The sequence below is a fragment of the Mirounga leonina genome, unplaced genomic scaffold (genome assembly GCF_011800145.1).
Source record: "Mirounga leonina isolate KUSES-001 unplaced genomic scaffold, KU_Mleo_1.0 Mir_127, whole genome shotgun sequence".
Classification (NCBI taxonomy): Eukaryota; Metazoa; Chordata; class Mammalia; order Carnivora; family Phocidae; genus Mirounga; species Mirounga leonina.
This window is the reverse complement of record NW_023270316.1, coordinates 462,145-487,890: the sequence shown is the minus strand read 5'-3', so window position 1 is coordinate 487,890 and position 25,746 is coordinate 462,145. Positions and strand designations below refer to the sequence as shown.

General features: G+C 57.2%; 1 protein-coding gene across 1 annotated transcript in view; it reads left to right on the top strand.

Annotated features, from left to right (window-relative positions):
* Positions 1 to 8,603: 8,603 nt before the first annotated feature.
* The window catches only part of TMEM255B (transmembrane protein 255B), a gene marked incomplete at its 3' end in the record, with an annotated part of 33,211 nt that continues 16,068 nt past the window's right edge, over positions 8,604 to 25,746 (top strand). Inside the window, exons 1-4 of the mRNA XM_035003778.1 lie at positions 8,604 to 8,649; positions 12,251 to 12,393; positions 14,952 to 15,014; positions 25,284 to 25,373. Coding sequence (XP_034859669.1) covers positions 8,604 to 8,649; positions 12,251 to 12,393; positions 14,952 to 15,014; positions 25,284 to 25,373 — 342 coding nt within the window. The remainder of the gene's footprint in view (positions 8,650 to 12,250; positions 12,394 to 14,951; positions 15,015 to 25,283; positions 25,374 to 25,746) is intronic.

The following is a 25,746-nucleotide window of genomic DNA, read 5'->3' as shown; positions in this document are numbered from 1 at the left end:
GTCCAGTCGGGGGGATGGTCAGTGCTTGGGGGTTTCTTCACTCTCTCAGGGGATCTCTGCTATGGGTGGTCTTCCAGGCACAGCCCCCCGACCTGGCACAGTCCCAGGGGTCTGGCTGTCCCACACTCATGAGAGTCCTCCCCTCAGCTGTGGCCTGGGTCCAGGGGACACACCGCCTGTCCTGGACGCTCAGCCTCGGGAGGCCGTCAGGACCTTTGGGTTGCCTGCTGGCTTGTCTCTGGCTTGGGGGCTGTCCACACCAGGCCTAAGGGGAGGTCCCCTGCAGAGAAGCCTTCCTCACTGCCCCTACCATCCTGCACACCACAGCCACCAACAGTCTTCAGAAACCAGCCCCGACACCCCCAGAGGGTGGCTGGCCTCAGCCACTTGGGCGTCTTCGGCCCTGGCCACAGCCCGGCGAGAATCACCTTCGTGGTGGGGGGATTGTCCAGACATGCACCGTGGTGGCCAGGCAGCAGAGGGACCCTGGAGATACTGGGATCAAAAGGACTCAGTGCGACTTCTTGTTTGTAAAAAACAAAAAATGCAGTTTCTATTCAAGCAGAAAAAGGCAAAAATAAAAGGTAAACAGGATGGATTCTGGATTATGATTATGAATGCTAGTTATGTTCTTTCAAAGTCACACACATGTCTATGCACATACATGTACACAGCTGTGCAGACACACGTGTGCACACCTGCACATACACTTGCACACCTGCAGATACACACGTACACACGCACACACATGCACATACACACACGTGCATATACACTTGCACACATGCTCCTATACACACATGCATACACGTGCACACACGCGTGCACATTGGTACACACATGTACACATGCACACACACAGGTACGCACGCGTATATACACTTGCACACATGCTCATATACACACGTGCATACACACGTGCACACACGTGCAGACACACACACACAAATCTGCCTCTCATCTCTCTATGACTATCATTTTAAAAATTGCTCGCAGTGCCCCTCTTTGTCAGACTGAATTCCCAGGCCCCTGGATTTGCACACCTCCCCCTGGGCCCCTATCATGGTGCCTTGTGTGGCTTTAGTCTGCTACTCATGGTGGTTAGAGTGTTTACAGGTGTAGTCCTCTCCTTTCCACACAGCTGTTGGAGACCCTGCTTAAGCAGTGGTATTGTGGCCGCCCTGGACAGAGGTGGACCAAAGGCCATGCGGGGCGGTGCTGAGGGACACAGTGGCTGACAGAGGCGGGGCAGGACGAGCGCGCTGCGTGCAGGGAAGTGCAGGTGCCAAGCGTTGTATGAGACGCTGCAGAAAAGCATGGGGGCCACGTCTTTCTCCTGTCTGGACTCTGCTGTCCACCTGTCGCGTGCCCCTTGCATGCCACGCTGTGCCCACGTCTATGACAGGTGCTGAGACGCCCGTCCACCTGGGCATGCACATACTTCCTCCATGGCCATGGATGACCCAGCACCCGCCGTAAATTAGGTCAGATCCTTTTTCTGCTCGTCCCCACGCAGGGCCCTAGGAGCCTGGGATGAAGAGGGCCTCAGATCAGCGGGGAGGACGTGGGGGTCAGCGGGGCTGTCGTGGGGGCTCGTGGCAGCTGGTCTGGCTGTCCTTACTCCTGTGGGTCCCACCGGCAGCACTGTCCTTGACGGTCACTCTGCCCTTGCAGGGCAGGCCGGAGCGGGATTGCACGTCACCCAGAGGCCGGGAGCGTAAGCCACCTCCCCATTTCAGGACAGCACGAAGCCAGCTCTGGTTCTGGGCATGGTGGGCTCTCGTCCTCCCCCCGCGGCACCGGCGAGGGCGGTGTGCAGGACACACCTAGGGAGGCTGAGGCTGGAGAGGAGGAAGCCGCTGGCTGGCCCAGACCGAGGAGGACACCCCCTGCCTCCCGGGACCCAGGCCAGGCACCAGAGAGGCTGCCATGGGCACAGAGGAAAGCGGCCCCGGGAGGAGGGGCCCTCCAGCCGCAAGGGACCCCCACAGCCCAGTGCCAGCATGCCAGCAAGGCTGAGTGGGTCCTGGACCTCCACCCTCCCTCAGCTGTGACAAGGCGCTGCGTCCCCGCACAGTGCGGTGCTGAGGCGTGGGGGCTGAGCTTTCGTCCCCGCCCGCGGGAACGAGTCCCTCCCATCCTTCTCCCTGCGTCCCCCCGGTGTGGACGGCGGTCAAGGAAATAGTGAGCTGGTGCCGCTCCCCGTGGGCACTGTGTTGGGGGACAGCTGCCCAGATGGGTCCGTCCAGGGAGAGCCAGGGTCGCTAACACGGCACCAGAGGCCCAGGGCGCAGCGGACAGTCACTCACACACCAAGACGCAGGAAGGACGTCTGGAGCTGGCCCCACATGGCACAGACGCTGGGACGACCCCACAGGGCTTGGAGTGCACGGCAGGGAGCGCTCGCAGGACAGCTGGGGTGCCGACCGGGGTGCCGACGGACGCCCGCCCAGAACAGCTCGTCGACGCCTGTGCTGGGCTTCCTAAGCTGCCCTCACGGCCAGCGCATGTGCACTTATCCACGGTCTTCCTGGATTAGCTTCCTGGATAGGAGTGCTCGGCTGACGAGCTCAGCCTCCCGGGCTCCTCCTCCCCACCAGGGTGGCCGGCGCACATGCAGGCGACAGGCCAGGCCAGGGACAGCAGAACGGCCTGCAAGGCAGACCTCAATTTGAAAATGTGGAATGAAACCTAAATATGAGTTGGGTGTGCAGGCACCAACCCGACCACATAAGATGAAGACAAGAGGCTTGCTCTGAGTTGGTGAAAACCAAACCTCAGTCCCAGTTACAGTGGAAAAGAGGTGTTTCCAAGGTCAGCCTTCTTCCTCCAGGATCAACAGTTGAGAGCAGGGGCCAGGGTGTGGCGCACGGCGTAGCGAGGGTTAGGCATGTGGGGCGCTGCAGGTCATCCTGGCCCCATGCTCATCGTGCCAGTCCCCTGGTGCAGCCCTCGACTCCAGGGAAGCCTGGGGGCACTGTCCTTCCCCTGCATGCCCTGACTGTTGAGTGTGCGCCGCGGGCATGGGGGCCTGCGGGGGGCGCGTGCCACGACCGAGTATTGAGTGTGCGCCGCGGGCATGGGGGCACGCTCTCCCGTCCGCAGGCCGGGGTCCAGGCTGCAGAGACGTGCACTTTGCAGAGCCTGTGGTTGCTGAATCCAAGGTGGGAAAGGCACTCCTGCTCCAGGGAATCATGGGGGGCTTCATGCTTCTGGGGGTGGGTGGCGTGTGAGCACAAGGACCTTGAAACGGGAGACATCGAGGACGCAGCTGAGCCTTCCTGCTTGGGCTCCTTGGAGAGATCATGTTACAAGCCCTTCTGGCAAAGCCCAGACAGTATTTTTAATTTAAAAAATTCATGTCTCTGAGAACGTGTCCTATCCCATCCCACCTCACCCGTGAGGACAGGCAGGGACTGCCACCTGCCATCTGTCCGGTTGCCCGTCTGCATTATTTATTCCCCGAGCTTCATTTCAAGGTCATTTGGTTACAGGAGGGAGTCATGTTTTGCAGTCTGCTCTCCACTCCCTGGAGATCAAGAGCCAGGCTGCATGCACATGCGTGCCCCCTGCCCAGGCTCGTGCTTCTGGAACAAACCCTAAGAAACAGACTATGTCTGTGGATGACTAAGGTGGATCCTGGTTAATTTTTGTTTCTTCTAATCCTGCTCTTTTTGGAGCTGGAAGTGCCCTTATCCTCATCCTCCGAGCCCTCCAGCCCCTATCTGCTTAAATAAACTGGTTTTCCCGCCAATCAGACCGATGTGACGGGTGTCCAGCAAGTTCTGCTGCTGAAGACGGGCCCCGAAGGCGAGGTGCAGCAAGGGGAGGAATTATGTGACCAGCCTGCGCCCCGACCTTGCGGGAAGCAGGTGCTAACTACTGTTTGGAAGTCAGGTTTACGCAGCCTTCCCTCAACAGCTGTTAATCGAGTGCCTGCCTCGAGACGGACGCTTCTCCAAGCAAACCTTTGTCCTGCGTGAACATATTTCCTAGTAGAACCAGCATGTACCACGGTCAACCCTGCCCCACTGCTTCACACCCTGCTTTTGTCCAAAAGAATCAAAGCTTTTGGTTCTTGGACCTTCGGAAGGCTGGTTCCCTGGAGCAGAAGCCTGGCCGGGCCCCATGGCTGTAATGCGGGGCCTTCCGTGGGCTTCTCCTCCTTGGGTGGCCTGGTCAGGTATTTTCAACTCACTCTGACCATAATTCAAGATACTAAATTCTGAATTCTTCTTCTACTTCCTTCCCTGATCAGGATCAGTGGCTTCAGGGAGGAGGCCTGTGGCAGGAGGGACGGGCAGAAATCCCCACGTCTTTTCCATCTTGGATCCTCCAGGGCCTGGCCCGGAAAGTGGAGAGGCAGTAAGAAGGGAGTGTGGGGAGGCGGCCAGTCCCCCCAGCAGGACGGACACGGCCCCACTGCCGGCACCCACCCTCCCACTGTGTCTCGGGGACAGTTTCGGGGGCTGATGGCCAGATGTGCGCGGGCCCCTGTCCCCATTTGCACGTGTGTGTGCACACGTGTACGAGTGTGTGCGTGCGTGGGGCCCCCAGGACGAGGGCTCCTGCTGGGAAGTCAGGAGAGGAGGGGAAGTGTCATGTGGTCCAGAATCATGGTGACGATGGGCTCCCGCCCTCCAACATGGCTTCACTCTGGAGCTCTCCCCAGCCCGGCTCGGTCCTCAGGCCTGACACACCCCGCCTCCTCCCGGCACCACGTGGACCCCTGGGCCACCAGCCTCCTGTCTGTTCTGGAGGCAGGCCTTCCCGGGAAGCTCAGTGTCCCGGGCCCGGTGCCCGCGGGGCCGGGCTGTGCTGGCCGTCAGGGAGCCTGGGGTCCGGGCTGGGCCCGTCCGCGGGCCCCTTGTTAGTGCTGCAGTCTGGTGACCGCTCGGACCGCTCTCTGGGCTGACGGCGTGCTTCAGCCCTGCCTCTCGCGTGTAGCCGCAGTGTTCTGAACGCACCGGTCTGCGTGGCTCTAAGCAGAGGGACTTCAAGAAACATTCGTTGGTGTGTGAATGAAAGATTAAGTGTCTGCAGTCAGGTCAATACATGCTTCCCCATCGGGAGGATAATCGGGCTGACTTGGTTTAGATCTGGCTTCTGCCACCGAGCAGATACTTGACTTTGGGAAAATTACTTAAATTCTCGGGGCCTGTTTCTTCATCTGTGAAACGATATTATAGAGATTCAGTAAGGCCACGGGTGAGAGGCAGCGGCCACGGGGCGGGGGGTGTGGGGCCACGGCGGCTCCGGCCGGGGCGCTCCAGGAGACTCGGCTGTGTCTGGGCCACGCTGGGACCCGTGGCCGTGTGGGGGACGTCAGGCGGGAGACTGAGGGCGGGTCGCCCAGGGCAGGAGGAGAGTTGCTGTCACAGGTGTTTCACACGTGGTCTGTTTTCCCTCCCAAGAGTGATTTTATTCTATGCGCTGCTTTATAAAACCCTGCAGATGTCATAACTGTTAACGTAACAATTCAGCAAACTGTGGTCAGCTGGTGTGGTTTGCTGAGCTTGTTGGCAACGGAAGGGAAATGCCAAACCTTGTCAATGCTGTTCTTTCGCGGCCCCGGAGCGCAAAGGAGACTCTTCATCGGGGTCAGAAAACCCGCACGGCGCTTCCCTGACGGTCGGCAGATCCATCTGACGCGTCCAAACTGGAGTCCACGACTGGGGCTGCCACCCTGGAGGGGCTCCCCCGCTCCAGCCCCGCGTCGGAGGGTTTGGTCCTTTCACATTCGAACACCGGGCTCGTGCTTCCCGCCGCCGTACCTTCCACACGTGGTCTCTTCTCGCTGAGGTCGAACGTCCTCACGCTACTTTAAGACAAAGCGGTTCCAACACGAGGTGCTCGCCCCCCGCCCTTGACGCGTGAGCACGAGGCCGAGGGAGGTGTGTTGAGCGGGCGGAGCTGAAGGCTCGTGGGAACTTGTTCTAACGGCAACAGCCGCAACATGAGCAGCTTTGAGCCTTGGAACTCTGACTTACTAGCGACCGAGGTTTCCGGTGCGTGTGTGTGTTTAAAGATTTTATTTATTGATTTGAGAGAAAGAGCGAGCCCAAGCAGGGGGAGCGGGAGAGGGAGAAGCAAGCTTCCGGCTGAGCAGGGAGCCCGATGCGGGCTCGATCCCAGGATCCTGGGATCATGATCTGAGCCGAAGGCAGAGGCTCAACTTACTGAGCCACCCAGGTGCCATGTGTGGTTCCCAGTCTTCACCTGAGTTCCCTCATTCACATGTTAGCAGCTCAGTGCCAGGCTTTAGTCCCCAGCATGAAAGACACTGAAATGACAGGCAAGGAAGCGGTGCCGCATGTCCTGGGGGGCATGGGCAGCAGAGAAGACACAGAAGATAGAATGCTCTGCGCGGCCCCCAGGGTCCCCGCGTGCCCCCCATAACCCCACATGGGGTCCCCGTGTACCCTCCATGCACCCCCTCCCTGGGACCCCACACCCCCCCATGACCTCCCAGGACCCTGCGCACCATCTACGAATACCCCCCCAGATCCCGTGCACCCTCCATGGACACCCCAGGGACCCTGTGCACCCCCCATGCACCCCTTCCCCGGGACCCCACACACCCCACCCATGGACTCCTCCAGAGACCCTGTGTGCCCCCCATGCACCCCCTCCCTGGGGACCACGTGCACCCTCATGAACACCCCCCAGATCCCATGCACCCTCCATGGACACCCCAGGGACTCCATGCACCCCCATGAGCCCCCTCCCTGGGGACCCCACCTTCCTACCGTTGGGCTTTGTTCTGCTGTCTTGCTCCTTTTGGTGAAGGTAATCTGTCCCCAGTCACCCTCTTCCAGTGAAATCCACTGAAATCTGGGACCACGGCGGCCAAACCCTGGCACAGTCCGGCGCCTTTTCCTGTCATGTGATTTATCTTTCAGTGACTTTCCAAACTCTGCATTCGTCTGCAGGATGCTTTCATAGCATCTCTCCCGTCAACGGTATTGTTAACAGCCAACGAGTCTTTGCTAATTCACGGCCCGAGTCTTCCTGTACCTTGTTCAGCTGCGTGCGCCTGTTACCTTCCTGTGGTCATCGTCGCCCCAGCTGCTCTTGACGTCCCCGTCCTCGCCTTCCCAGCGGGTCTTCTGTGGAGGGCGCGCCCATGCCCTGGGACTCAGAGCCCTGCTGGGTGTGAGTGTGTGTCTACGTTATCTTCTTAATGTCAATACTGATTTGTCCAGTCCCTCTGATTATCTTCAGACCGGAAGAGGACAGATTTCCTCTTAATTGTCTTAGCAAGAGCTAAATTAAATTACACTTAAAAAATCCCTGATCCCAGACCGGTGCTCTCTGCAGAGGTCGGCTTGCTACGGGTCCCTGTGTCAGGTCGAGGCGGGTAAACCTGTTGTCAGTAGGCGCCATGGGCATGGGCAATGATGCACCTGTCACACTGGGCGGGGAGGGGGTCCAAGGAATGAATTCTAAGCAGGGTCCCTCCCTGCAGTGACGCGTGTAGGCTTTGGAGGAATTCTGGATCTGCTCTTGGTCACACACTTAACCTCCTGGGACCTCGGTTTCCCCATCTGTGAAACGGGATGAGCACGGGCATTGTCTGAGGCTGCCATGATGTGGACGGGGCAGGCGGTCCGGGTGCTGCTACACCCTCCACCCGGCCCGGGGACCCTCCTACACCCTCGCTGGCTCCCCAGGCCCAGTCTGCTTCCCCGGGCACCGGCGTCCGAATGGCGGCCGACAGCCACGGCCCCTGTGGAGTGCTGGCCTGCGTCACAAACGCTGCACCCCACAATTCTGAGTCTGGTGTTGAGGTCGAGCTCAGGGTCCCGGACTTAAAACACAGCTTTTGGTGATGGGAGCGGACAGCCTGGGTTCAGACAGCCGGCTCTTAGGCGCGTCCTTCAGGAGGGAGGGTGGGGTCCTTGCCGTCGAAGTGACTGCCCCACCGCTAAGGATTCGCCAACCGCGTGGGGGCAAAGAGGGACAACACTGTTTCTGGTGACATTCCCCTAATTACCAGGGAGGCTGGGTGCCTTTCACGCTGGCTGGTGGTCTGGGCGCTCCGCCATCAAGTGGCTGCTCTGACAGTTTAAAAATGGCCCTAGTGGTCTTTGCAAGACCCTCTCCTTGCCGCCATGCGAGGCAACGGGTCCTGGGACGCTCCTCCGGCCGCTCCCATCCTAACCCGGGGTTCACTCAGCGCCAGAGTGATGGGGGCGGGGGTGAGCGGTGGGGTGCGGCGGTGCCCTGCATTCGCGCTTTCATCCATGCGTTCATTCATTCAAGGGGCACGGAGTTTCAGCGTCTGCCGCTCGGGTCGCGGAGCAGAAGCAGCTGCAGGAGCCCCGCGGGGCAGGTGGGCCGACTGGGAGCCGAGTGCAGCCTCCCCACACGCATCCCACCCTCCGCAGCCTGCGGCCTGCGGGCACCGACCAGGAATCCTGGAGGACTTCCCAGCTGGTCTGCCTCCGGGCCTCAGCCTCCTACACCGGTGCAGTGTGGGACCAGGGCGGGCAGGGCAGGAAGGGAGTGTAGGTGGGAGGGGGCGGTCCCCACAGGGAAGGGGCGGGGCTCGGGGCCGCTGATCCTCCCTGATCCACATCAGACCTGTGACCCTCCCCGGGATGCAGCTGCCGGTGCCTGGGCCCCTGGCCCTGCTGGACACAACAGGTGAGCGGGGCACCAGCATCCCGGAGCAGGCCATGGGCTGGGGTCCCGGGCAGGGTCCACAGCTCCTGTCTGCCGCCGTGCGGCTGCACCTTTGGGACCCTTTGCCCTGACACGGGTGGTCTCCCTGCACACCTCTCTGACTCCCTGTCTCCCCGTCTGTTGCCATGGACCCCGCCCTCCGCCTCCCCTGCCCCAGCTCAGGCATTTCTAGACCTTGTTTCAACGGACAGGGCTGCTTCCCATAGTTTGGGCTCTGTTCCAACCCCCCACATCCTTCTGCCCCACAAGTTCCCGGAACCCCGGGTCCTTTGGCCAGACCAGATGCAGCCTGGAGGAGGCTCAAGGGCCAGAATGACGAGGGTGTGTTTTGCTGACGGGGATCAGGGAAGATTCTGAAAGGAACGGAGAGTGAGGCCAGCCGCGCCTCCTGCGCTCCCTGCCGGGGGACCCTGCCAAACCTGGGCGTGCACCTCTGGGCTGCCTGCAGCATCTTTGGAACGTCTCTTATTAAAAACCAGAGGAGTTAATGTTGCTTGATTTGCAAATAATGATCGAAGAACCCGGCTTCTTCCTTGAAAGGAACAGAAGCACACCCCCCACCCTCTAAAGCACAGCGCTCTGCGTCCCCGTGTTTTCATCCTCCAGAAACGGATTGCTTATTTGTGGACGATGAGAATGAGGTCTGTACTAACTGGTTGTTGTTATGTTATTATACTGCAATGATTGGTGGTTTAAAAAGCACTTTGTCTTTCCTTCTGACGAATTACACCAGGAGTTGGTCACTTACACAAAAGTATAAACAGTAGTGTAGCTGGGGGTCTTACGGGCACTTTCTACTTCACATTTCTGCAGTCAGCACCTTGCATGTCACACCTATAAAATCAGGAGACAGGAAGCGGATGGCTGAGTCGCACGGTTCTGCCCCAGTCTCTTTCCCAGGGGCGTCACGTTGCCTCTGGGGCCAGGTGTTCCCACGCGATGAAGCGAGCGCGTTCTTCTCTCTGGGAGGCCATGACCTGGGACGCTTCCAAGCTGCAGCACCCGGTCTGGGGACGGGATCTGCTCTGTCCGGATGTGGCCAGGCTTTCCCAGGAGCTGTGGCAGGCAGAGGGCTGCGGATGGGTGCAGGGCAGGGGCGCAGGGGTAACGGGGAGATGCCGCCGTGGCCTTCAGCGTCGCCCCTCAAACTCCTCTCCCAATGGGAGGAAAGCCAGTTAGGAGCACCTGCCACCCATCTGAATGTCCACTCCACCCACGAGGAATAGGTTGACTACGCTCACTATGCCCAGAACTCACGCATGTCCTCTTGTTGGCCCTTAGAGCAGTTAAGAGGTGGGTAATGCAGCTGGCTGTCACCCCCTCCCTGTCCAGATCAGGAAACAGGTCTGCTGTCATCTGAGCCAGGTGTGGGGTCCAGTGGCAAGCAGGGCACACAGGCCCTGCTCCACGGGCTTCCCCTCCGGGCAGCTGGAGACCCCATGGCCGGTCTGGGGTATACCCGACTGTATAGATTTTAGTTAACAGTCCAGACACATCATTTGTAACAACACACATGCTAACAGTTCTGCGTAGGAGGTAGGAGGATTGGGGGGGCGGTCCAGGGGGCTCTGGGGGCCTTCCTCCAGTGCAGGACCCTTTTGTCTCCAAAACCTGATCTAAGAATGCATGTCTTAGGGTAATTATAAAGATGCCCTACCTTCCTTCCTCGAGTTTCTTTCTCGTTCCCTTATCTTTATGCCATGTCCTGTGTTTATAAAGAGTATTTAAGGTCAGGAGTCTCCTCCTTGTTACCTGTGTTGTGCTTGGAGTGAGGACACTGCAGCTGGTCAGCGCCACCGCTGTCCTTCTGGGCCTCCGGTTAACCTGTCACGGAAATGCTGACAGCGCAGCATCTCCTTGAGCCGGAGCCTCAGAGGGAAGGCCAGACCGGGAGAAAGTGACGGAATGGGACACAGGAAGATTTACATGACCCCAAAGGAGACGTGCTTAGTGTTTTGCTCTGTGATCAGCGTGTGAGAGCGTCACTAAGGGATCCGAGCAGGGCTTCCTGCCAGGCAGGTGCCCCTGAGGGACTGAGAGATAGGACCACGGGAGGCTGTGCTCTGGAGGAAGCAGACGCTGAGGCATCTGGCTGATGGTTTGGGGCATAAGATGTGCGATGCACTAAATGAGGAAAAATAGCAACAGAAAGTCCTTTGAGGAGGAGGGCATTTGTGTGAGCTCGCAGGATGACTTACTTCTGCGTGTGGAGGGACCCCAGTCACGGGTGCTGTAACTTGACTTGCCGTTGAGCTTTGCTCACAGGACCGCAGACCTGTAAATTCAGACACAAACCGTCCGGAGCGTGAACATGAGTGCGTGCAGTGACCGAGCCTGAGGTTGCCGTCACGTGCGTGGCTGCCTCCCCCGCTAAACACACGTGATGTTGATTGAAGAACTTTGGTGCACGATGAAGCTCCCCATTTTTCTTTCATCCTGATTTTGTCTTGGAGTCACAGGGATCCAGATGGTTAAGCTTCCACAAAAGCAAGACCCAGCAGCCTGGTTGGACTCAGCATGGACTCTTGCCTTGTCCTTCCCCGGCCTCTGTTGTGTGGCCACTGATGAGGTGGGAGTGGGAGACTGTGCATGAACGGTCCTGTAAATGAAGCCTCCCTGCCTTCCCCGAGACACACCACAGGGCAGACCGTTAGATGAACGAGAAACCCAGAAGTCAAGACTTGACGGAGGGACAGACAATGGGAAGGTCTCCTTTCTGGCTGCTTTCTTGAGTTCTGTGACACCTAGAATTACGTTTGCCCACAAAGACTGGGACATCCAAAGCAGCAACTGTAGTCCAGAGACTTTATTCTGCTACTTAAGTTTGGAGGTAGACAACCCAGGCCTGTCTTTCTGCTCTGCCATTCTGCAAGTGTGGCTTCCAGTCACAAGGTTCCCTCACGGCCCAAAATGGCTGCTGGGGCTCCGTCTTTCTGCTCACATTCCAGGCAGCAGAAAGGCTGACAGGGAGAAAGGCAGAGGGACAGACTCCTCCAAGAGATTTCCTGCAGGGCCTACTGAACATTTTTTGTTTTGATGGATGATAAATGGTCAGGCATGACCTCTGTTGTGGGTTGCCAGGGTGAAGGCTTTGGGGGACTCACAGACCAGGGTGGGCATTGGTTTTGGGGGTGAGCCCCAGTGGCACTGACGTCTCAGGCAAGAGGGCTGGAGCAGGGAAAAGACAGATTCCCACCTGCCTTCATGGGGCTCATTATGGGGGTCCGATATTAGGGTGGTAAACACTGGGGCAGTGGGGGCTGCAGGGGCGGCCAGGGGCTCCCGCTTCCATCTGCAGGACACGGAGGTGCGGGTGAGGCTGTGTGGGTGCGGACGAGTGTCCTTGAGGAAGGGCATCGAGGAGCTGGGTGGAAACCTTTCAGGTGGGCTGGCGGGTGAGGACGGGGCCCTGATTTCCTGCCCTGAGAAAGAAGTGTCCACGCACAAGGTGGTCTGGGGTCTTCCAGAGGCCGCTTCAGTCACCTGGGGAGGGAGTGGCCGGGGCAGGGAGCGCATGGGCTGGGACCGTGCTCTGACGCTTCCTCATTTGTCCTCCTTCTAGAAGGGTTTGCGAGGAGAAAGAAGACTTCCCTTTGGTTTGTGGGGTCTCTGCTCGTGATGTCTGCCTCCATCCTGACCATCGGCCTCGCCGCCACCACCAGGACAGAGAACGTGACCGTGGGGGGCTACTACCCAGGGATCATCGTGAGTGCTATTCCCCTCAGGGTCTGCTAGGAGAGTTGCGGGTGGTGACACCCTCCACCCCAGCTCGTGGGGTTGGAGGGTAAGACACGGGAGCTGCTGTGGGTGGTTGTGGTCGGCAGAATCTGCCCCAAGGCACCCGTGTCTTCTCCCGGGCCCTGTGGCTGTGGGGCTGGCCTCAGGAGGCGCCATCTCCTGCCTCGTGCAGCTGGGCCCGCCTGAGCGCAGGGCCCTTACAAATGCAAGGTGGCGGGCACAGGGTGGGAGCCTGAGACGGGGGAGGACGGGGGAGGCAGAGCACGCCCAGCCAGCGAGTGCGCCGGCCCTGGAGCAGGACAAATGCCGGCCCAGACTCGGCCCGGGGCCTCCAGGCGGAGCACGCTGACTGCACCGAGCCTGGCAGAAGGGACATGTGGCTTAATGCAGTCCTGCCAAGGCGCCCCAGCCGTGGTGGTGCTAATCAGTCTCTGTCCTGGGGGCGGCAGAAGAGGGGTCCTCCACGCCTCATATCAGATTGCGGGCAGTAGCGCCGCATGGTAAACGGGGTACTGAGATCTGGCAAGAAGTGCCACCCAAACTCAGAATTATCGAGGGGATTTTTCGAACTGTGTTGTCGACACAATAGAACTTGCTCCAAAGGCCCGCGCTGCGCACGAGGCGTCTGTGGGATTGGCTCCGTCAGCTGGGATGCCCTTAAAATGCACCGGAACCCTGAGTTGCTGTCATAAATGCTAAATCCAGATATTTTTTAAAAGGAAGTTCATCTAATCACATTATTCTTATTAAAAGTATTACCAAGATCAGCAATAATATTGGTAACATTTTTAGCAAGGATGAAAAGGTGGCATTAAATATTTAAAAATGTTTCACATATATTTTTCGCTTCATCTTTATCTTAATACTTTATTTTTGGTTTTTTGTCTATGCTCTATAAATCTACATTATCTACCTGTGTATTATTTATGAGTAAACACATAAAGAGTGCTGTGCAGGAAAGTTTTATCAGTAAAGTCTTAAGAGCTGCCAATATTCTGGGGGCCCCACCCTTCTGCCGTGGGTGGTGGGTGGTGGGGGACCCCGGACACGGTGTTGAGGGCAAGCTGCTGAGGGAGCCGGGCTCCGGGACCAGGCCAGGGTGGGACCCGCGTCAGCCCGCCGGCTCTGAAGATGAACCACGGAGGAAGAGATGAAATGCACAGGACAAGGGGGGTAAAAGTCAGCTGCGTGCAGAGGCCACGTCCGCAGAGTTGGTGGCAGAACGGCTCCCGGGAAGAAACTGGGGCTGGGGGGTCGAGCGCCCCACCCGTTGGAACGAGGGCGGGTGTTGGTGAACCCTAACACGTGCATTTTAACACAGCTAAGTGAGTGGGATTCTGACGCTTTTGCACTGAGGAGCTGGACTGTGATGTTTTGAAGGTGCACATGACGAAAACGTTCCTCTGTCGTCCTTGAGAATGCTTAAATTATTGGTGCCCATCTCCACAGACACGGCTTCTGTAGTCATAAGCGGGTGTGACTTTTAGTGCGCTAAATTTGACACTGTGGCCTCGAGCGCCCACCACGGTGCCACTCTGTTGTCGGCGCCCCAAACTCAGACGCAAGCCCAACCGGCGGACAGGGCCCACCTGCCACCTGCCGCGGCCCACCTGCCACCTGCCGCGAGCCACCTGCCGTGAGCCGCCCAGCGCAGCTCCACCTTGTGGCCGCCCTGCGCAGCGTCGTCCCAGGGCGCCGGTCAAGCTGATGGACATTACTGAGGAAAGTCTCCCGCCAGGTGGACACGCTCAGTGGAGGGGTCCTGGTGCCCCGCCCTGGATCCCTCGTTAGGGGGCGAGCACAGCCAGGGTATGTTTCTCCAACAGCCCGCCTCCCTTCGTCCGGGGGGCTGGGAGCTGAGGCTTTCTCAAGGACAGGAAGACCCCCCTCGGCGTCCTCCCACTGCTGGAGCCTCCTTCCTACCTCTCCTCCCCTCCCCAAGGCTACCTGTCTGCCTGCTCACCTGAGTCCAAAGCTCACTTGTGATTGGTGTCGGCCGCGTCTGCGGGCGACTGACAACCCTTCTTCTGCATACTCTTGGTTCTGGTTTCCCAATATCTCACCTGAGGAGCCATCCCCTGACTCGGGCTTCAGACTGGTCCAGGAGAAGCATCGGGTGGGCCCCTCACCTGACGACCAGATGCAGAAGATGGGCTGTGAGTGCTCTGAGTCACTGTGAAGGTGCTGTCCCTCTGTGCTGGAGGTGAGGGGTACATGATACCCTCTTTTCTGTGATCAAGAGTTAAAATATTTGAACATGGAAGTTGAGACGAGTCATGTTTCAGCAACTTCTATTCCAATCACTGGCTTTGACTGAGCCCAAGAAGCCCACCCTAACGGGCATGAGCTTGTCGGCCACTTGGTGGTTAAGTTGGTAGGGGGAGGGGGCATTGGCCGGCTTTGCCTTTTGATAAGATGCCTCTAAGAGTGGCAGTGTCCTGCGCATTATTTGCTGTTAAAGACCAGCATTAAGCCTCAGGCATGCTAACCAGAGTGCTTTCTCCCTTGTTTTTCCTTCGGTCCAGCTGGGCTTTGGAGCTTTCTTAGGAATTATTGGCATCAACCTGGTGGAGAATAGAAGGCAAATGGTAAGAATGCACATTGCTTCTTTCAAATGTGGGGTAATAAGAGTGTTGCCCCTCACAGAGTATGTTATAGCTACAGCTGGTGTTCCTAGGAAAGCCCCCCACCCCAATCCAGCAACCTAGGATCAGGGCCCAGGTTCCCCAGGCTGTGCACTGCACGACTCTGGACTCGGGGCTTATGGGTGCCCTTCACAGTTGTGAAGTCTAAGTGAGCGTTGCTTCTAGGATTGTAGGGTGCATCCTACAACCTAGCAGCTGAAGTTGAGACACAGGACGGAAGTTTAGGGAGTGGGGTGGGTTGGGGGTTAGGGAATTAAATAATGTGTAGGCTCTCCCAAGCTGGGAAGTGAGGGGAGGCCGATGGAAAAGCAGGAAGTGGAGACACGGGTGGATGAAGGACGCCAACTTTGATCCGTCTTCCGAACATGGTATCTTCATTAATGGTTTCTATTTGGCATCTGTTTGTCGATGCACCGTTTTGGGGATGAGCCTCCAAGAGCAGCCAGTTAATTTTCCAGTTCACGGGGGCAGTGAGTGTCGCATCTTGAGAGGTTTCAGAGGGGATCTGGGGCTGCGTGGCCGTTTCCGACTAGTCTCCAGCCCTGGCCTCTCGGGCTCTCATCCTAATTTTCCCCCCTACTTGCTGCCACTCGCCCTGGGGCTTTCAGTGTGTGCGGGGGCTGCATGGATGGCCCTGCGTGTCCCCCGTTCCCTGGCTGACAGCAGAGGCCTGTGGCTGAGCTGCGGTGGCCACTGTCATAACCCACACTGAGAGGACGGCCCCCGGGGCAGAAGGAGTGAGGGGGACAGGTCCTGGGATGGGGCCGGGAGCGAGCAGGTTGAAGAGATTTGGGTTCTGGCAGAAACAAGTGTCTTCTCCCAAGTACTGGGAGGGTGTGCCCCTGCTCTGGGCCACTGGCCGTGACGAGGTGGACAGAGGGCTTCTGCCACATGTCCGGGCAGTGCGGGACCCCACCCTCCTTGCCTGGGGCGGGGGGGCTCATCCTTGGCCTCCTGCAGGCCCCTCTGCCCGGGAGTCTCTTGCAGGAGGGAGGTGGAGGCAGCCTTGCCCCCGAGTCTGCCCGAGGACGCCCCCCGGGAGGCAGGGCCTTTAAAGACTCTCACAGAGCTCTTTCTGGGCCCTCGCCTGAGCGGTATTTAAGGATCTTCAGTGGGAGAAACAGATTTCCTTCCATGCTTAACCACATTAAAGTGTAACTGTCCCCGGAAGAGGTCAGTGATTTAAAGCCGCACAAAGGGCCGGAGCGTGGAGAGAGGGTCCCAGCTGCGGCCCGGCTGCGCGAGGAGAAGCTGCGGCCCCCTGTCCGCTGTCCGGGGCGCTGCTGGCTCCCCAGGGCCTCTCTCCCTCGACGGTCCTGCTGATCGACTTCGGGTCTGGGCTGCGGTGGGCCAGGCTGCGTCACTCATGTTCTCCCATTGCTTTATGGCCGAGTCGTGTTCTGGCGAAAGGATGGGCCACCGTTTGCAGATGGTCACTGGGGCCATTGCCATGTCGTGAACAGTGCCACTGCCCACATCTGAAGACACACGTTTCCGTTGGTAGGAGTGGGGCCACCGGGTCCTATGGCAGTCGTTGGCGGAACCGTTGGCTCCGGGCTCTCCAAGCCCCCCGCACGCGTGCTCATCTGTCTGGCGGGCATGACACAGAATCTGCTTCCCTGATCATTTGTGACCTCGGGCTCCTCTTCACAGGCTTATTGGTCTTTTCCGTCTCTTTTTGTAGACAAATGCCATTCAGATCCTCTGCTGATTTTTAAGTTGGGTGACTTGTCTTTGCATGACTGACTTGTCAGAGTCCTTTACGTGTCCCCCATCCAAGCCCTTTGTCAGATGCATGAGTTGCAAATATTCTCTCCTGTCTATGGGCTCTCTTCACCTTCGCCTTCTTGACGGCAGCTTTGAGGCACAGAGGTTTGCAGTTCCAGTGAAGCCCAGCTTGTGTATTCTCTCTCTCTCTCTTTTTTTTAAAGATTATTTATTTATTTGACAGAGAGAGACACAGTGAGAGAGGGAACACAAGGGGGAGAGGGAGAGGGAGAAGCAGGCTTCCCACCAAGCAGGGAACCCGATGCGGGGCCTGATCCCAGGACCCTGGGATCATGACCTGAGCCGAAGGCAGACACTTAACGACTGAGCCACCTGGGCACCCCTGTGTATTCTCTCTTTTGTTGTTCGTGCTGTTGGTGCCATTTCTTTCTTTCTTTTCTTTTTTTAAGATTTATTTACTTATTTGAGAGAAAGCGAGAGCACGAGCATGAGTGGGAGGAGCAGAGGGAGAGGGAGAGAGGATCTCCAGCGGAGTGTGCGCTGAGCGCCGAGCCCAACGCGGGGCTTGATCTCCCAACCGGGAAGATCATGACCTGAGCCGAAACCAAGAGTGGGATGCTTAACCAACTGCGTCACCCAGGTGCCCCCATTGGTGTCGTTTCTAAGAATCCCATGCCAGCTCCAGGATCATGAAGACTCACCCCTATGTTTTCTGAGTTTCATCACTTACATGGAAGTCTTTGGTCCAATTTGAGCGAATGTTTGCATGTGGTGTGAGGTAGGGGTCCACCTTCTCCATGTGGCTGTTCACTTGGTAGGAAGTCTGGCTTTTCCCCACTGGATGGTCTCGATGCCCTTGTTGGTCGTCACTTGGCCCCACGTGTGTGCACCTGCTTTTGGGCTCTCAGTTCTGTCCTTTTTGTCCACAGGTCTGTCCTTGTGTCAGTGCACAGTGTCTCAATTACTGTTGCTTTGTAGTGAGTTTTGAAATCAGAACATGAGTCTTCCTGCTTTGTTCCTCTTTTTCAGGACTGTTCTGGTTATTCTCTGTCTTTGCAATTTCGTATGAGTTTTTAAATCAGCTTGCCAATTTCTGCAACGAGGTCAGCTGGGATTCTGATGGGCACTGTGCTCAATCTATGGATCAGTTTAGAGAGTGTTGCTGGCTTAACGAAGTTAAGTATCCTGACCCATGACTGTGGGATATGTTCCTATGTTTTCTAGAGCTATTTTCATTTCCCTCAACAATGTTTTGTTGTGCTAAGAGTCTATTTTGTGCTTCTTTTGCTAAGTGTATTCCTAAGTATTTTATTCTTTTGGAGGGTATTATGAATGGAATTGTCTCCCTAACTTCATTTTAGGAGTGTCCATTGCATGTGTGTAAAAATGCAATAGATTTTTCTGTTGATCTTATATCCCGTAGCTCTGTTGAACTCATTCTTTCATTTTGATAGTTTCTAGTAGATTCCTTAGGATTCTGCATCCATAAGATCATGTCACCTGCAAATAGAGATAGTTTTGCTTCTTCCTTCCCAATGTGGATGCAGGAGGTCTGTTTTGGAGGCTCTAGTAAGAGGAGAGCGATGTGGGGCCTGGCTCGCCCGCAAGCTTCCCTGTGCCCCAGACCAGAGCCTTCGGACGGGAGTTGTCTGTGACGCCTGGACTGTCTCAGTTCTCCTTGTCAGGAGACTAACTTTGTAGGATGAATGCATTCACTAACACTTTACTTGATGTTGATGGAGACCGAAGCGTGTGTCCACCACTAGGAGCGCTGTGATCTTGGGAAACTTACTCGACCCTTCTGGACCTCAGTTTCCTCATTCCCAGGGCTGCTGGGAGGGCCCGTGGGAGGAACCAGGCACCACACTGGCCCAGAGCAGTAGCCATGGCCAGACCCCGTTCTTAAGCACCCAGGCCTTCAGGAGGTTCGGGTTGCTTCGCGAGTCAGTAAATCGCAAGGTGAGAGAACGCATTTCACGTGCATCCAGATACGTAAGAATGCTTTCTTCTTTCTTGATTTCTTTTTAATTTCCTCTGATAGAAAATTTAAACATACGTGAAAGTTGGCAGAGGGGCTATTGACCTCATGGTCCTCTTATCTCCCACTCACTTCTTCCCTCCCCATGTTATTTAGAAGCAAATACCAGACATAGTACCATTTCGTCTATTAAAATTTACGGGGTAGAATCCGACTGTGACAAGTGGCTTCACCATCACGTCTGCCCATCTCTATGTTAGTCTCTTGTGACGTCCTAAGAATATGCCCCAAAGTGAGTCAGCTTTTCATATTTTTCTATTAATGGGGAGTTGCTGCCCTCTCCTTACCCGGACAGGTGCCTGACTCATCGATTTCACTACCAGCCCTGCCGTCCAGACGGCCCCGAAGGTGGCGGGGAGACACCAGGGGCCGAGAGTGGTGTCGAACTGCCTGTCTGCCCCCGTGTGTGTGAGACACACAGACAGACACACAGACAGACACAGACAGACACACAGACACACAGACAGACACACAGACAGACACAGACAGACACACAGACACACAGACAGACACACAGACACACACAGACACAGACAGACAGACACACATACACACAGACACACAGACAGACACAGACACACACACAGACAGACACACAGACACAGACACACAGACAGACACAGACAGACACACAGAAGACAGACACACAGACACACGGACAGACAGACACACGCAGACACACAGACAGACAGACACGCAGACACACAGACAGACACACAGACACACGGACACAGACAGACACACAGACACACGCGGACACACGCAGACACACAGACAGACACACGGACAGACACACAGACACACGGACAGACACACAGACACACACATGCAGACACACAGACAGACAGACACGCAGACACACGGACATACAGCTGCAGACACGGCGTTCCCTCTGGAACATGGTATAAAGCCCACGGGGCCATCAGGCCGCTAGGAAGTGACAGGTGCCGAAATGTCTCCCGCAGTGGGTTAGGGCATCGGGCCTTCTGCCTGGTCCAGAGAGAGCCTGTCTCCTGTGTTGTGCGGCGGGTCCCGGCTGTATCCTCCCGCTCTCCTTCACCTCTTCTGCTTCGGGCGTGGACATCGCGGGACCCTCGCCGGCCTTACTGGGGGTGTCCAGCCCCACAGCTCCTCACGCAGAAGCCGAGGCAGCCGGTGCCCCTGGGACCAGCCTGGGAGGGGCTGAGAGGAGGAACGACCCAAGGGCTTTGGGCACAGTATTACGAGGTCCCGGCCCACGACGCCAGGGGATCCAGAGGTCATCGGGAGGAAGCCTGCCCACGTCCATGGCAAATGCCTGGAAAGAGGTGCAGGAGGTCTCTGCAGCAGATGCGCAGGGAGCTTCGCGCGGGGCGCCAGGTAGGGGCTTCAGGGAGGACAGGGAACGGCAGTGCAGGCAGGGGAGGCTCAGAAGGACACGTCCCAAGGCTGGGACGGGGAGGTAGGAAGCTCTTGGGGGGCGAGCGCTGGAATGCGAGCTTGCGCTGGAATGCGAGCTCGCGGTGTGGACTCATCCCCTGTGGCCGCGGGTACCCAGGCGCTGTCCCCACCGCGGGTCCCCTTGGTCTCACCTCGGCCCCTGTCCGTGGACCTGCTGGCGTCTCTCCCTGCACACTGCCAAGGAAGCCGTCTGGTCCTTTGTTGGGGGGTTTTGGTTCAATCTTACTTTGTATGGGTTTCTGGAAATCTGCTATTTCTTCTTGAGTCAGTGTTGGTGATCTGTGCTTCCTAGGGATTGGTTCATCTCGATGATCACATTTGTTGGTGCACAATAGCTCACAGCATCTTCTTATAATCCTTTTAATTTCTGTAAAGTTGGTAATAATGTCCCTAAATTCACTTCTGATTTCAGTCATCTGGTTTTTCTCTCCTGTTCTCTGAGTTCAGCTAAAGATTGTCAGCTTTGTTGACGTTTTCAAAGAACCACCTTCCAGGAACATTGATTGTCTTTATTTTTCTTCCCCTGTGTCTTTTATCTCTGCGTTAACCTTTATTATTCCCTTTCTTCTGCTGGCTTTGAGTTTAGTTTGCTCCTTTTTTCCAATTCTTTAGGGCGTTAGGCGATTGATTGGCGATCCGTCTGCTTTATCAGTGTGTGTTTACAGCGGTGAGTTCCTGCCGAGCTTTGGCGCCTCCTCTGAGTGGGGCCCCTGTAGGCTTTCATTTCATCCCGTTCACCTCAACCTGGGGTACGGCCTCCCTGCTGACTTCTTTGGCCCACTGGTTGTTTACGGGTGTGATGTTTGGTTTCCACATATTTGTGGATCTTCCATTTTTCCACCCGTGATTAGTTCTAGCCCCATCCTTGTGGTTGGGAAGAGGAAGGTGGGGATGGTGGGGGTGTGGATGGAAGACACACGGACTCCAGCCTGGGGTCATGGGGGAGGCAGGGTGGTCTGCACAGTGACGCACACCAGGGCGAGGCTCAGGGCCCACAGTGTCCCCGGCAGAGGACCCCAATCACAGCCGGGGGCAGATGGTCCACAGGGACGAGGGACACCTGGTGAGGGATGGCCCAAGAGTCCTGGTCCCCTGCTTTGGGGTGTCGGGACCACCCGCGGGCTCCCTGGTGAGGGCCCAGTGACGTTCTCCTTGGCAGACTGCGTCCCCACCCACCTTGTCCACGTGATGCCCCCGGGCTGTAGACTGAGCCCCTCCACCTGTGCAGGGGGCCACCCTCCACCCGGCCCTTCTGATTAATGCCCCCTCTGCCGGTGTGAATGTGTCTCCCAAGCCCTGTGGCCTGACCACTCTGCCCGTCCCATGTCCCCTCTAGGTGCCCCCTCAGACCAGCCCCGTGCTCTGCACCAGTTCCCACCTGGTCCTCATTTGCCTGGGTCATTGTCCCCAGGAGTTAACTGTCCCCTTCCCACCTGCTCCCATCCTGCAGCCAGAGGGCTCTCAAGCCCCAGGGCGGCCTTCTGAAACCCTCCTGAGAGCACCACCTTGCCCGGTAAGACCCCTTGGTGGCCCTGAGTCACTGGGGGTGTCCAGTGCCCCGGACGAGAGGCCTGTCCACCAGGTGACAACCTTCCCACCAGGGGACAAGCTCGCACCCACTTTTTTCTCTCTTTCCTGCATTATCAACATGACCTTATCTATTGGTGTTTGGTTTTTAATCTGGCTTCCCTGCTGCAATGTAAATTCTGCGAGCCCAGTGGAGATCTGAAGGTGCCCTTCCCTTCATCCCGGGAGGAGGGACCCGGGCAGGGTGGTGAGGCCTGTTACCTCTGTCTTCGTGGGCTCACGGCCTCCATGCTGAATGCGTATGTGTGGCAGTCCCCATGCGACCTGAGCGTGTTTTCGAGGGTGGTGGGCAGAAACACAGGGCCAGTCGAAAGCTGATGAGAACATTCAAGTGATGGGGCAGTTTGTGTAAGACCAAACCAGAGCACGTCTGTAGATCGAGAGTGCTGAGGGCAGCCGGGAGGCCTCATGGCCACCGCTGGGTCGGAGCTGGTCGCGTGGCCAGGACGTGGAGTGTGGCACTTTCCGGGGGGCCATCGAGTCCATGCATGAGGAGCTCGCTTGGGAGCAGGTCCTACCAACGCCCTGCTTGCACACTCATGGTGAGAGATGTAGCAGGCTGTCAGTGGTCAGGGGCAGGGCCACTTCCGGAAGCTTCTCAGGTGAGTGGCAAGTGCTTGGTGGATGTCCTGGCTAGCACCTGAGCCGGAGTGTGGGTGCACAATGCACAGGGCGGGGGGACACCCACTTCCAACGAGGACCCGGTGCCAGGCTGGCCCCAGACCCCACCGGGCTCTAGGAGAGCTGTCACTGGGGACAGTCCAGCTCCTTGAGGACATCAGAAGTGGCCCAGGAGGTGGTGGGGACGAGGGGGGCAGACATAGAAGAGGAGAGGGCACCACGGAAAGAGAGTTCATGCCGTGGGCTGTGAGGCCCAGGGTACCTGTGGATCTAGAGCATCATGGGCCGGTGTGAGCAGGGCGTCTGGGACAAAGACCATGCTCCGGGGTGTTCGCTGGAGGAGTGGGCTCTCCCTCCCGTTGGATTTGTGTCAGAGAGTCTGCCCCCCTCCCGAGATCACGGGCTGCTTGGGAGGCCTGGTGGAGAGGCGCGGGGCTGCATCCTGAGCTCCTGAAATAGCAGGGTGGCCGGCACCCCCTGTGGACGACAATGTCACAGCTGCAGGACTGGGAGGGACACACGCGCGAGAGGACCCTGAGCTTGAAGGTGATTCTGTTCATTGTCAGCCCCTCTGGCCGGGGACTAGCCCCAGGGGACGCCGTGGCCCCATCACAGACAGGGTCCTTCCCTGTGGGCGGCAAGTCTCCTCACCACAGGAGGAGGCGGTGGTGATGGGGCCCGACACTAAACGGGGCAGCACTGCCTCGGGGTTCGGGCCAGTAGGAGGGGCTCAGCATTTCCTCCCGAAAGGCCTGAGCCAGGCAAGGACAAGCCACATCGCTCTGGGGCCGGCAGAACAGGCGGAGTGGGAAGCTCAAGGGCTCAGCAGTCAAATTAGGTGCAGGCTTTTCATTCATTTATTTATTTATTTTGGAAAACGAGGTGCCTGGCCTCCCTTGCAGGAAATTTGAAAACCTCCGGCTGATCTTCTATAGATGTTTTAGTGCATTTTTTCACAACAGCGATACAAATGCAGGGAAGTTTGGTGCCGTGTCATTTCTGCAGACGACGCTCCCGAGACTCCCCATCCCTGTCCTTTCCTTGTGCGCAGAAGGGAGGGGCCATGTGGCTTCTCCATCCCGACCAGGATGAAGGAGGCACTTTGGCCTTTGGCCACCTCCACGGTCAGTGCCGCCCGGGGCCACGGGCCCCCGTGGGCGCCTGCTGGGCTGGGCTCCCCTCCCACGTGCGGACAGCCTGGTTGTGACGGAGTCAACGGGCCAGAGCTGTTTGCGGAACAGTGGGTTTGGGAGCTGCCTCGGGCCACAGGATAATTGTTCTTTGTTGTTTGGATGAACAACGGGGGTGCTTTCCACACACACACCCCACCCCCCCGGGGCCTCAGGCTCTCTTTCAGTCAATTCGTCATCCAATATCAGGAGTGTCAGACCCTGGGGAAGAGCCGAGGACCTCGTCGGCTTTGTCACATGGGCCCGCGTCCCGGAGAGGCAGGCTCCAAGGGGGCGCTCTGGAACCATCCATTCAATGCAAGAATGAGTCAGGGCCAGCACCTCTGTCTCCAGAGGGGGAAACTGGGGACGAGACAGTCACCAGTTCACAGACCCCCAGGGACTTGGGCAAAGCCCCTGCTTGTGAAGTCAGGGCACAGTTTCCACTGGGCACTGGCAGGGCTGGGGTCCAGGGCGAGCCGGCCCCCTCCCCGGCTCCTCGGGGTCGGAGTGGCGCTCCCGCCCCACTCTGCCCCTGGGTGTCAAGCTGGTGGCGTTTCATACCGGCTCCCTGTGCTTGGCTGAACAAATAAGTAGTCCAGATTAACAAGGATGGAGAGGGAGCAGGCCCCTCGGAAAAGCAGCCAGTGAGCCTGACTGCTGACAGAAGCAGCTCGCACACGTGGAAAACCAACCTGAACAACCTGGGAGGACAGTCTGGAGCTCATGTCCAAGGCTGGAGACCCAGAGAGCTGCTCACAAACACCGTGTCCTGCTTACAGCCTGCTGTTCTGAGCCGCTTTATGCAGAGTCCCGGACCCAGTAAACAAACACACACGCTGTGGGTCATGCGAGTGGGGTTCTTGCTGCTGGAGGGATTACAGGTTAGAAGTTGTGGCTGTGGTTTTGATGCTGTTAATACTCGGGGAACCTCAGCGGATGACACAGGGGAATTCTTTGTACTACTTTTGCTACTTGTTTTGGTACATTTACAATTATTTCACAAAAAAATTTAAAAAATTTAAAGAAATGTCCAACAAATCCAAGGAAAGGTTCTTAATAGAAATGCAACTGGAAATACTGATGAGCCTTTTTGCCCATCAGATGGCAGCATCTAAACAATTAATAATAGGAAGTGTCTTTTGGGTATAAGGAGATGGGCGCTGCTAGACAGTTGGAGTAAAAACTGGCAAAGCCTCTTTACAGGACAATGTGGCGCTTCTCTGATGCTAAGGTGCAGAGACCCAGATGTGTCCTGTCTGAATGTGTGGGGTCTTTTGGGCTCCAGGGTCTGTCCTGCTGAGATTCCCACACAGAAAACCCAGACTTGTACACAGAACATATGTAGGGTCTTTGTCGCAGAGTTTGCAATAGCAAGAAATTGCAGACCGTTTAATAATCCGCTTATTCATGAGGGGCACGCGGGGGACCCAGGGGCCAGAAGCTCCCGTCTGCCCTGTGGAAGAACCAACAAGAACGCAGCCCACCTGAGTCCGCTGAGTCGGGGCGGGGGGGTGGGTGGCAGAGGCCGCAAGCCCGGGGAGCAAGCGGGGCTTTGGACGGTTTGTACGTGAAGAACGGTTGTTGGGAGCACGTGATGCCCACTCACTCCTCTACCCTCTGCCCCAGCTGGTCGCGGCCATCGTGTTCATCAGCTTCGGCGTGGTGGCAGCCTTCTGCTGCGCCGTTGTGGACGGCGTGTTTGCGGCTCGGCACATAGTGAGTTCCTTCTACATTTTGTTCTCCGTTGCTGGTGGGGGTTTAAAAACATCTACAAAAACAAAATTTCATTTTGCAGAATTCAGCTCACTGACCTTCTTGGTTCCTTTCTCCACTTGTTTGTCCTTCTCTGGCTTTTCCTCGTTCCCTGCAAAACTGAGCCGCACAAGTGCACACCCATGCACAAGTGTGTGCGTGCACGGACAGGACACTCACGTGCACACACTCACCGTCACATGCATACAATTCACGTGCACACGCAGTACCCTCACGCACTTGTGTGCGTCACATGCACACGGGGCATACACACACTCACGTGCATGCACTCGCACTCGCACACTCATCTGCATGCACACGCACACGCTAAGCACAC